Genomic DNA, 12,069 nt, shown 5'->3' with positions numbered 1-12,069 from the left:
CAACCTACAAATAGCTCTTGTCCTCAATAGGATTAGGCGGATGGATCTCAAAGTCTCGGTACAAAAAACCGAGGCAGTGATCTTCTACGGTGGACCAAAAAACCCGGACATTTACCCGGTGCTGTCAGTGGGTGGCGAACAGATAAAGACAACTACTTCGATGAAGTACTTGGGAGTCATCCTCGACAGCCGTATGAATTCATCGAACATCTCGACTATATGGAACAGAAAGTTTCCAAGGTGGCTAGGTCCCTAGGTAGGCTTATCTACGAGGCCCTGAGGAGGCCAAGAGACGGCTATACGCCAATGTAATCCTCTCGGTGATACTTTACGCTGCTCCCATCTGGGGCGAGACACTCACCGCGAGGAAAAACATCCCCAGGCTCAACCGCCTTATGCGGGTTACCAACCTAAGGGTAATCGCAGCCTACAGGACGACTTCTATCGAGGCTGCCTCAGTATTGGCGCGAATTCCGCCCATCCACCTTTTAGCGAAGGCACGAAAGAGAGCCTTTGAAAGAATAGCGGACTTGAAGGATGATGACCAATGGACAACAGAGGAGGGTAACGAAATTAAGAAGGCGGAAACACTCCTGATGCACAGGCAATGGATGATCCACCTGGAAAACCCAAACCTATCTGGAGGCAGGGTCAGAGAGGCTATCTTGCCAATCCTATACGGATGGCTCGAGAAGAAACACGGGGGGCTGAGCTTTCACATGACCCAAATAATAACAGGCCACGGGTGCTTTGCGAACTACCTTCATCGTATTGGTAAAATGAACAGCCCGCAGTGCGAACACTGCGAGACTGCAGCTGTGGATACAGCCGACCACACTCTCGCTGATTGTGAGGCCTGGGCAGTAGACAGGGAAGCATTGACAGATGTCGTCGGTAGGGACTTGTCACTGACCGCGGTGATGCGGGCCATCCTCTTGTCAAAGGAGGCCTGGGAGGCGTTTGGACGGTTCTCACGAAACGTCATGCTCGCCAAGGAGACGCGTGAACGCGAGCGTCAAGCTCAAGGTTTGCGAGTTGCTAACGGAGGAGGCTCGCAATCCCAAAACCCCCCGAGAAGGAGATGATAAGGAAGAGCAAGGAGAAGGTCCCGAATATACAGCTTGGACACACAAATAAATAGGAGTACACCTAGACAACATCGGTTGCAACTATCGTTGTCGCTACCGATGTCTGAGGGAGTAAATTAGGGAGGGTCTCAATCATGATTGAGACACAGTATCAACAGGGGTAATTTTGTGTACATATTTGTAAATGGTGCGAATCAACGTCATCTTTTTGACTGCATATATGTGACCAATATATAGGGAGTATAACGGAACCGAGCATATAATATGGTTGGCAACGGGTGAATACTCAACAAATTGTGGGAAATATGTAAATACGTGTATATATGTCTTAGGTAAATGTATGCGTGTATTGTATGTAGTGTGTGTGTACGGATGTATGATAATGGAGTGTGGATGCCGGAAAGATGGGCGCTGAGCAAGCGCTACCTTGGATGGAACTGCAAAGTCATGTGTAAAACAGTTCTGCGGTCCCAACCATCATAGGGTGTAGAGGGTGTATCTGCACCCGGGGGGAGGTTTTAGTGGGTATGCCCGATGAAGTCTCGCATTGCACCACGTGAGATGGAGGGAGAGCCCCACATAATCCACGTGGCCGGCCCGTGGATATGCAGCAATGCATTCCCTCCTCCCGCGCCGATCGCAAAAAAAAAAAAAAATATATAGAGATGGTCGGAGAGGGTCTCGTCTTCCATCACCCGCCAGTACTGGATCCTGTCCGCCGCAGAGGGAGACGCCCATGTCAAGTCGACAATGGACTCCCCCTGCGGCCTGACCAGGGTGCTGCTCGACCCCTGATTGATTATACAGAGGCCGAGAACCGCTGCCCAATCCTCTAAGACCCTGCCTCTGCGGTCAGTATGCCGGGAACCCCAATGCCGTGACTTGGCATTAAAGTCCCCGGCGACCACAATGGGTTCGGGGAGTCTCCTTTGCACCACGAGTGCAATTTCGTCTAGGATATCCCCGAACGTGGCAGGGTCAATGCTGGGGGGGATGTAACACCCTATCACCCACAGTGGGCCCCATTCTACGACTGCATATGAGCGCCCGCCTCCGATTCTGGAACACGGAGGCGAGCCCATCTCCTTTCTCCACGTGATCGCGACCGAGCCCGCATCGCTGCTTGCCCAACACGGACTGTTCGGTGGGACGCGATATTGCTCGGCCGCGATCCCTAAACCGCATTTCCACTGCGCCAGGGTGTGCAAGAATAAATCTTGAGCCCTGGCGCAGTGGTTCAAGTTCGCCTGGAGGAGGCCGATTTTGTTCGCCATAATGGGCGAACTTTATGCCTCCTCCATGGCAACCTCCATCGGCTCACCCTGAGCCGAGGGAGTGTCAACTCCCGTCTCCTCTTGCTTCTTGGAGGCGCCCTTTCTCCTACTTCTTCGTTGGGGTTTGGGCGCCTCCGTTGTCTGGCTGTGGGTGAGCCCGGGGGAGGCTAGGCCATCCCCGGGGCTCTCTCCAGCTCCTCCTCTCTTCTTTTCCTTTACGCCTTGGGAAGGCCCGGGGGAGGCAGAGCCATCCCCGGAGCCCCCCTTGGCTCCTCCCTTCTTTTCCGCCTGGCCACTACTCTTCTTCGCGGCCCTCCTTCCCTTCCTCGCCTGGCAGCCCTCGCTACCGACGCGGTGTTCTGCCGGCAACCCGGCCTCAACACATATGACGCAGCGCGTCTTGCTTTTACAGTCCGTGGCTTTGTGGCCAGGGGAGCCGCAATTGTAGCAGCAGCCACTACGATCTATAGGGCTGCTGGACATTTCTTTTACGTGTCCCCTTTCTAGGCAGCGGAAACACTGCAGGGGGCGCGTTTTGAGCGGCTCCACTCTGGCCACCCTACCTTGATTTTTCCGGCTGCGGCCACTTTAATCTTGGCCGCAACCGGGCACTGCACCCAGAGGGTGCCCATGGCCCCCTTGGCGAACCGGATCTGGCCCGTTTTCACCTCGGAGGCCTGGCACCCTCCAACCGCCGCAATCGCCACCTTCACCTCCTCCACGGAAGCGGAATCATCTAGTCCGAGGACCCTTAGGTCGCCCCTCTTGCAGGGGCAGGTCACCCGGACTCCTTCCTTCTCCTCTAAAGCTTCCCTAAGCTTGTCGGCGAAGAGATCGGCCTTCTTCGCCTTTTCTTCACCGGGGATTTCATACAGTATAGCCCCGGTGGCTGTTCGGCGGGCCCGTACATCCCGGATCCCCAGTGCTTCAATATTTACCTTCCGTCGGGCCAGGGCGATAGTCTCGCCATATTGGCCCTCGGGACAGGTTATTGTCACTGCCGCCGTTCGAGGGATCCTCCCTGACCTCCTAGCTGCAGCCTTTGGGGCAGCCTTGCCCTCAGCCCTCTCCTTACTGAGAGGGGGGGGAGGCCTTATCCTCATTAGTCCTGACCACGCGTGTTTTACCGCTTGGCCCGCGAGCCAGGCTTATTATCGCGTACCACTGTAGAGTAACGCAAGAACGCGTCAAAAATCTCCCATCAGGACGTCACATTATGTATTTTAAAAAATTAAAATTAATGGCAGAATTATTAATCGTTGGGAGAAACGTCAAAGATACTTTAATTGTATTGGTCGTATGTATTCTGTCAGCCCGTCTCAGATAGAATTGTTTCATTTACGTATACTTTTATTACATGTTAAAGGAGCTACAAGTTTTCAAGAATTAAGAACAGTTAATAACGAAATACATCAAACTTTCACTGCCGCATGTTTAGCATTAGGACTCATAGAAGATGATGAGGAATGGTATCGTGCAATGAATGAAGCAAAAATTTGGATGATGCCAAGACGACTTCGTAATTTATTTGTACGAATTTTGATTCATTGCCAACCAGTTCATCCAAAAAAGTTATGGGACAAATTTAAAATAAATATGTCGGAAGATTATGCAAGACAATTTGGATCTATAATAGGAATAAAGAAAGTTTATAATTATATTACTAATGTGCTTCAAATGGAAGTTTGAATATTGCTAATTTTCCTGAATTAGAACAAGAAATTATTGAACAAGAAATAAATAATGAAGAACAAATTGAGGAAGATACATCGATAGGTATGCAACAATATGAACAATTAAATATAGAACAAAAAGAAATTATTGATACTATTTTAGAAGCAACAATAACAAATAACAATAACAATAATTATTTTTATATCGATGGTCCAGGTGGTTCTGGTAAAACTTTCATTTATACAACCTTATATTACTTACTTAAAAATAGAGAAAAAATAGTTAGTACGATGGCATTTACCGGTATTGCTGCAACATTACTTCCAAATGGAAGAACAATACACAAAGTTTTTGGGTTACCTGTTCCTCTTTTTGCTGATTCTACATCAAATATTAAAATTCAATCTAAAGAGGCTGAAAAGTTAAAACTTGTAGATGTTTTTATTATAGACGAAGCTCCTATAACACCTCGTTATGTATTAGAAATAATGGATCGAACATTACGTGATATAATGCAAAATGATTTATATTTTGGTGATAAAATTGTTCTTCTTGGTGGAGATTTTAGACAATTATTACCTGTAAAAGAAAAAGTTACGCGTTGTGAAATTATAAATTTATCGATAAAATTTAGTATTTTATGGAAACAATTTAAAATATTTTTATTGACACAAAATATGAGAACTTTACCACAGGAAAAAGAATTTACACAATTTTTATTAAATTTAGGTAATGGTTCTTTAAATGACCATTCAGATAATATTCATATTCCAGAAAAATGTATAGCAAACGCAAATTCGGATATGGTTAAAGATATGTACGGAGATATTATAAAACGTAAACAATATAAAACTATGACTAATTACGTTATATTATCTGCAAGGAATGTTGATGTTGATGAAATAAACGAAAAGATAGTAAATTTATTGTATGAAACGACGGAGAGAGTTTATACAAGTATAGATACTCTTGAAACGACTGGAGATAATCAAGATATACATGAAATAATTCCAGTAGAATATCTCAATTCTTTAAATCCAATGTGTCTTCCACCTTATAAATTACGTTTAAGAAAATACACTATTGTCATGGTTATTAGAAATCTTAGTATTAATGAAGGTTTATGTAATGGTACAAGATTACTGATTTTAGATTTAGATAATAATTTATTGCGTTGTGAAATTTTAACAGGTAATAAAATTGGAGAAATTGTTTTTATTAATCGTATCACTTTGTATTGCGAAAATATATATCCATTTACATTCAGAAGAAGACAATTTTCAGTGAAATTGGCATTTGCTATGACCTTAAATAAATCACAAGGACAGACTTTCGATAAAATTGCAATAGATCTTCGAAAAGATATTTTCAGTCATGGACAACTGTATGTCGCATTTTCACGAGTTCATTCTTGGGATTCGTTGAAAGTTTATTTAAAAGATAATAATGTGACTAAAAAAATAAAAAATTATGTTTATAAAGAAATACTTGATTAATGAAAGATAACAAATAAATATATGACATATGATTATGTTATAATAATAATAAATAATGATAAAATAAATAAAAATTTAAAAGATTTTTATTTCAAATATTTAATTGAATTAAAGATTATTATTTAATTAAAGATTAGTAATTAAATTATTTTAATTAAAGATTAGAAATTATTTTGTTATTTTAATCGTATTTGAAGTGAAAATGAAAACTAAATAAACAATTTTAATTTTTTTCTTATAGCCTATTTATATTGTATTATATATATTTAATTTTTTTAAATTAAAGAATAATATTTATACCATTTTATTAAATTTTAAAATTATTATAAAAAGTTTGACTATCAAATTCATTTTATCCTCAACGTTTTTTACATTTAATAACACAGTTTATAAGCAAATCCATGGTATGCCTATGGGATCTCCGTTATCTCCCATCTTGGCTGATATCGTCATGCAGGATTTGGAGACATCAATACTTAACACACTGAATGTCGGGGTTCCGTTTTATTACCGTTACGTTGATGATATTCTGTTGTGTATTCCGGAAGATTATGTCTCACTCATTTTAGATAGATTCAATTGTTATCACAATAGATTAAAATTTACGCTGGAGCGAGAGGATAACCGATGCATAAGTTTCTTAGATTTATCAATCAAAATAATTAATAACGTGATACATATTGATTGGTTTCAAAAAAAGACGTTTTCGGGGAGACTTCTCTCGTTTCATTCTAACCATCCTAGATGTCATAAGACAGGCATTATTTATAACTTAGTAGACCGAGCTCTGTTATTATCTCATCCGATGTTTCACAAAAAGAATTTAGAATTAGTCATAAATATTTTAATAAACAACGGCTATCCTCTCGATCTAACATTCTCAGAAATCAACCGTAGAATTAAATATATCATTGCTAATGAATCTAATACAATAGCAAAAAACAACACAGCGAGGGGTGACAACGTCTGTAATGATAGAGACCAAAAATTTATTGCTATTCCGTACGTGGAAAGAATTTCTGATCTAATAGCCTCCGAACTTAAAAAATCCAATGTAAAAGTGGGATACAGAATTTTAAAAAAATTAAACGGAATCATTAAGACGCAGAAAGACAAGGATGAAATTCAGAATAATGCTGGCGTTATTTATAAAATAAGTTGCAATAATTGTGATGCAACTTACATAGGACAGACAAAACGACAATTACACACAAGATTAAATGAACATAAGAATAACATAAAATTGGATTCTGCGAGACATTCGGTTGTCTCGGAACACATTGTGAATTTAACACATACATTCGATTGGGGCAATACCAAAATTCTAGACCATGAAAGAAATTATCATAAAAGATTAATTTCAGAAATGTTATACATTAAAGAGCAAAAGAACAGTATTAATTTAAAAAAAGACACCGAACTTCTTGACAGTTCTTATTTTGATGTTTTATCTAAATTGTCTGAGTCTTCATAACATAGAAATATATATAATAACCTTGTAATAACTAAATAAATATTAGTTGGCGTTGTCCCTTAGACTTATCATCATGCTCTATAACAGTTACGTTACACAAGAACAATTATAATGAGGATAATAATCGCGAGTTTCTCTTGACTTGACACTCTTGTAAGTACTGTCGCTTTATTTTAAAATTAAAAAAAGATATGTCTGTAAATTGTTTTCTAGAGTTACATGTCACATTATTTCTACAGCACATGTTTAACACACTGACGAATATCGGATCATAAAATTAGACGTTGTTCAAAATGTGACATCGAGAAAAACCTGATTGTCGGTTTTATGCGTTTACCAGCGATAAAATTAGATCTATCAGCGTCCGGTTTCAGTTGAATATTTGTTACCTAATATAACCATGTACGTGTCACGTTGCGATATATTCAACATTTATAGTAATTTGTTAATTAATCTAGCAGTTAGATATAGTCTCTTTATAAACAAATTTTAATTTGTCATTTTCAAGGTAATAATATGTCTTAAGTTTTTGTATTGAAAAAGACAGTTGTACTGTCGAAACGTTTACATGTTTTTTTAATAACTTAATTTATTCCTTAATAAAGAATCTGTTTAACATCTTGATTATTCGGCTCGCAAGTTGGCCTATTATTGATTGTTTGATAAAAAGTACACATTCAATACATTTTAAAGTATTTTAATTATAAATAAAGATTTTTATTTTAATTAATAAGATACATTAAAAGAACATTAAGAACATTAAAAGAACATTAAGAACATTAAGAGAACATTAAGAGAAATTGTGCTTAATTGAATTTCAAAATTACATAACTATTAAAATAAATTGAAATATAATCGCGATTAACTGTAAAAATTAAATAAAATTAATAATATAATGTATGAGATTAATAATATAATATATATAATGTATATATATATGTATATATCATATATATATATATATAAATTATTAATTATTGTTTTTGAAATTTTATTGAACTCGATTGTTTCTCACTAGATGTATCGGTACTTGGTCTCTTCAATATTGCTTTTGTCGCCTTTAAACTTTCTGCTAATGATAATCTTTTTTCCTTTATTAATTTTATTTGTTCTATATTATCAACCTCAATATAGAATAAGTCATCTATAATACAAAAAAATTAATTTACGTCAAAGATAAATAAGACAAAGGGAAATGAAAATATAAATAGACGTTATTTAATTTTATAAGAATTGAATAATTATTAAATTCAAAACTTTAATATCTATTAAATTGTATATAAAATAATTATTAATTTTTATATTTTAAAAATTTAATTTTAATATATGAAATTTTGTGTAAAAACTTTAAGAAATTAATATATAGAAATATTAAAATAATAAATATATAAAAAAATATTAAATATAAAAAAAATAAAAAAATATAAAATTAATATATAGAAATTAATATATAGTACTTTGTTAATTGAAATTTAATAATAACATACTTGTTGTTTTTATATAACCCTTTATCTCTACATATTCTCCTTTTTCAAAATAAGAATATTGTTCGTAATGAATAATTTGTACTTGTAATTTATATAATCCATCTGTTATGGATCCGCATCTATAACTTTTATAAGAATTATTAAGAACGTTAAAATTTGTCTTAATATATCCACATATTGCTGTAAATAAATAAAATTTTTATTAAAATTAAGATTAAAATTTAGATTTAGATTATTAATATACATAGATAGATAGATAGATAGATATTTATTCCGATGTCCCTAAGGGATTTCGGGGCGTTTTCAGGGGACCGCCAAACCCCTCACAACCACCCATCTATCATCGTCCTCTATTTACAAAACTTCTTGTATAATATACATTTCAGATTTTCCCTTTTTGCCGTCATCCTCCTCTCCTCTCTTTTCGTGTCATCCATCCTTCCTTCCTTCCTGTCTCCACGGCCTCTGTTTCTTCCTCCTTCTCCTATCCTCCTCTCCTCTCTCCCTCGCCCTTTTACAACAAATTTCTCATCCCTCTAACCTGGCCATTTGGAGACCTCACAATAATCTAACCTATCCTCTCCCTTTCTCCCTGGTCCCCTTCCTCCTTATCTTCCCTCCCCTAGATCAACCCCTCCATCCTCCTCTACCTCCCCCCTACCAACTCCCTTCCACTATCTTCTGACCCATCCTTCCCCCTCGCTGTCACACCCCCATTCCACCCCGTCTATCTCTATCCTCCTATTCCATGCCCTTACCGCCTTTCCTTTCCTTTCCTCCTCTCTCGACCATTCTAACATTTTCCACTTTATTTTCCTCTCCTCCATCGTCAAATCCTCATCTATGCCTACTCTCCACATTCTTCTAAAATCCCACTTCCTTTCTAACAGCCTTTCCCTATCCTCCTCCTCTTCCAATTCCGCTATCAGCACTTTCTTCCGTCCTTTCTCTAACTTCCTTCACCTTCACCTCCTTCCCTAGTGCCCATGTCATTAACCATTCCATCGTCATTCTTCTTTCCTCCGCATCCTCCCCCTCTACCCCTCGCCAAACTATATTCTTTCTCCTTATTCTTCTCCTCTCCCTCTCCTCTCTCTTCTCTCTCTCTCACCTCTTTCTTTCTCTCTCCCCTCTAACCTCTTCTTTCTTTCTGACGCCCTCTCCTCCCACTTCCCCACTATCCATTCATCCTTTCTACCCTCTTCCATCCCCCTTTCCCTTCTTTCTTCCCTTTATCCTCCCTCTTTACCTCATTCTCCCCCTCACCCCTTCTCCTAACCTCTTCTTCTTCACTCATCTTCCACCACCATTCCACCTTACTTCCCTCTGAATACCCCTTCACCCCTCTTTCTACCCTTACTTGCCTCCCTTTCCCTCCCGCGGCTCTTTCCTCCTCACTACTCCTCACTACTTTTCCCTTCTATCTCTCTCCTCTTACCCCCCTGCCCCTCCTTTCTCCTTTTCGTCATTTTCCCTTCCCTTTTCTCTTTCCACCCTCTCTCATCCCATCTCTCACTTTCTCATGACGTCTTCTCTCCTCCTTCCTCCATGTCCTCTTCTCTCTTCTCCCCGCTTGTCTCCTATTCCTCCTTTTCAACTTCCCATCTCTTTTTGTCCTTTCCCTCTCGGCCTGTCTTGTCTCCTCTCCTGCATCCCTTCCTTTCCCTCCTTCCATTGCATCTCTCATCTAAACAGAAACTTCTTCGGACAAACACACATAAATGCATCATTCCCCTGTATCCTGGCCTTAGGCGACCTTACAATCATTCTACTCCACCCTTCCTTACCCCCTTTCCCGTCTTCCTTCCCTTTTCCTCCTTCATTTTCCCATGCCCTCTTACCCTTAAAACCTCCCCCCTTTCTCCTCTTCACCCTTTTAACCTTCTGCTTCCTCCGATTCCGCTCTTACACCTCTACCTCCGTTTTGTCCTCTCTCTCCCCTCTTCTTCCACTCTCCTCTTCTCACCGCTGCACTGCTTCATCCCGGTCATCTTCCGTCCGCTCTCTTCCAATTCTTCCTCTGTCTTCTTCTTCTCTCCCCCCCTTCCGTCCTAGATTATTAATATATATAAAATACTTATTATAAAATAGAATAATAATAAATTTATGTTTTCACATAATATTTAATTATTACGTAATTATTTAAAATATATTTATTTAATTTTAAGATTTAAACTTATTAATTAATATTAATTAACTTTAATTCTATTAAAGCTTTTATCAAATAAGAATTTGATGTCAAAATAGTAAGAAGATATATTTTTTATATATTTTTAATAATCTGTTTCAAATTATAAAAATATGTAATAAAATATCATTAATAATTTTAATATTATTAGAAATTTTACGTACAAATTAATAGTATAATAAAATTGTTTCTAATAATGTAAAAGGTTACAATTATATGTAATTAAAATTATTATTATGTTAATACTTACATATACAGGGTGTAACTAAACAAACGTATACGAAGCACACCATCAGGTGCAGGACAACAAACTAAATCGAAAAGTCCTGAGCCATTTTTTTATCTGAGCTTTATTTTTCACGCTATAAATTGTTAAAGTTTGCCAATCAGCGCGTGGCTACAACGAAAGGCAGCGTAAGCGCCGCCTACTGGGTGGGGAGCGCGGGATCGGAGAGTAGCGAGACAAAGTGGGGCGAAGCGAATGTATCATGTCTCTGCTCTTTTTTGTACGTTTTGCGTAGCTCTTAAAATTTGATTATTCTCGATACTCTCGGTAGTGTGGAATATTTAATTTTTCCATCTCGTTAGCTGTCTCCATATTTGTGTTTAGAAATACTTTTTCTTTGAAGAGAAAGGTCACATGAGTTGTAGTCCGGAGATCGAGCAGGCCACGGACTAGTACTGAATCCTTCCCCTCCTTGAGGAAAATTTTTATCGAAGTAATGGCGGATGATACTTTTGAATAAGATTCATTGAAATTAATATTAAAAGTGGTTCCGATAATTGGACTTAAATATTAAATTTATTTTAAGCGCAAAGTATGTTTTTATTTTTAACATATTTAACAAAAAAAAACTTTCTTCATGTATGAAAACATTATAATACATATGTATGTAGTAATGACTACTTTTATTAAGATTTTGAGTCTTGATGTGTGAACATGATATAAAAATTAAGATAAGGAGCTTAAGTCAAGGATACCTCGCCCTTTCGGAGGCGCTCAGAAGGCTAGGAGCAGTACGACGCCCTGCGAGAGGCGCGCGGTAGATGGGATAAAAATATATTAATGGAAGACCGAATTGTTTTCAGATAAGTGTAAAATCGTCTTAAATAATAATTAAGATATATATGTATATATATATGTATCAGTTGAACTTGTGGTTAATTTCAGGTTAACAGTATCATGCAATAAGGAGAGTGCTCGACGAGTGGAGCAACAGTAGAACGATGCGAGTATCGACAGACGCCGAAGAGATTCGAGTGTCGCGGAGTCGTGTCGTGTGTTAGCGTACAGTGTTAATAATTAATTTATTATTCGAACGTATTTGTTAGATGAGTTAAATCACTTCATTTGTTAGTATAAGATTAAATTTCGGTTGAATGGTTAA

General features: G+C 38.2%; 2 protein-coding genes across 2 annotated transcripts; one reads left to right on the top strand and one right to left on the bottom strand.

Annotated features, from left to right (window-relative positions):
• Positions 1-395: 395 nt before the first annotated feature.
• Positions 396-1,085, top strand: LOC145941411 (uncharacterized). The gene has a single exon (XM_083047529.1). The coding sequence runs from the start codon at positions 396-398 to the stop codon at positions 1,083-1,085; it is 690 nt and encodes a 229-aa protein (XP_082903655.1).
• Positions 1,086-1,149: 64 nt separating this feature from the next.
• Positions 1,150-2,362, bottom strand: LOC145941410 (uncharacterized). The gene is made up of 2 exons (XM_083047528.1): positions 1,784-2,362; positions 1,150-1,191 (listed from the first exon to the last, which is right to left on the bottom strand). Exons 1-2 carry the CDS (start codon positions 2,360-2,362, stop codon positions 1,150-1,152), a joined length of 621 nt encoding a protein of 206 aa, XP_082903654.1.
• Between the last annotated feature and the right edge of the window lie 9,707 nt (positions 2,363-12,069).

Source organism: Prenolepis imparis, unplaced genomic scaffold (assembly GCF_030444845.1).
Source record: "Prenolepis imparis isolate NDT839.2.m4 unplaced genomic scaffold, iyPreImpa1.0 SCAF_10, whole genome shotgun sequence".
Taxonomy (NCBI): Eukaryota; Metazoa; Arthropoda; class Insecta; order Hymenoptera; family Formicidae; genus Prenolepis; species Prenolepis imparis.
Note: the sequence above shows the minus strand (reverse complement) of the source record. Positions and strands in the feature narration are given on the sequence as shown.

Excerpts from the sequence above, each read along its gene's own strand:
- LOC145941411 (XM_083047529.1), top strand. The coding sequence starts at position 396 with ATGCGGGTTACCAACCTAAGGGTAATCGCAGCCTACAGGACGACTTCT.
- LOC145941410 (XM_083047528.1), bottom strand. The coding sequence starts at position 2,362 with ATGGCGAACAAAATCGGCCTCCTCCAGGCGAACTTGAACCACTGCGCC. Across the intron at positions 1,192-1,783 it reads ACAGGATCCAGTACTGGCGG|ACATCGGTAGCGACAACGAT; the intron begins GTGATGGAAGAC and ends TTACTCCCTCAG.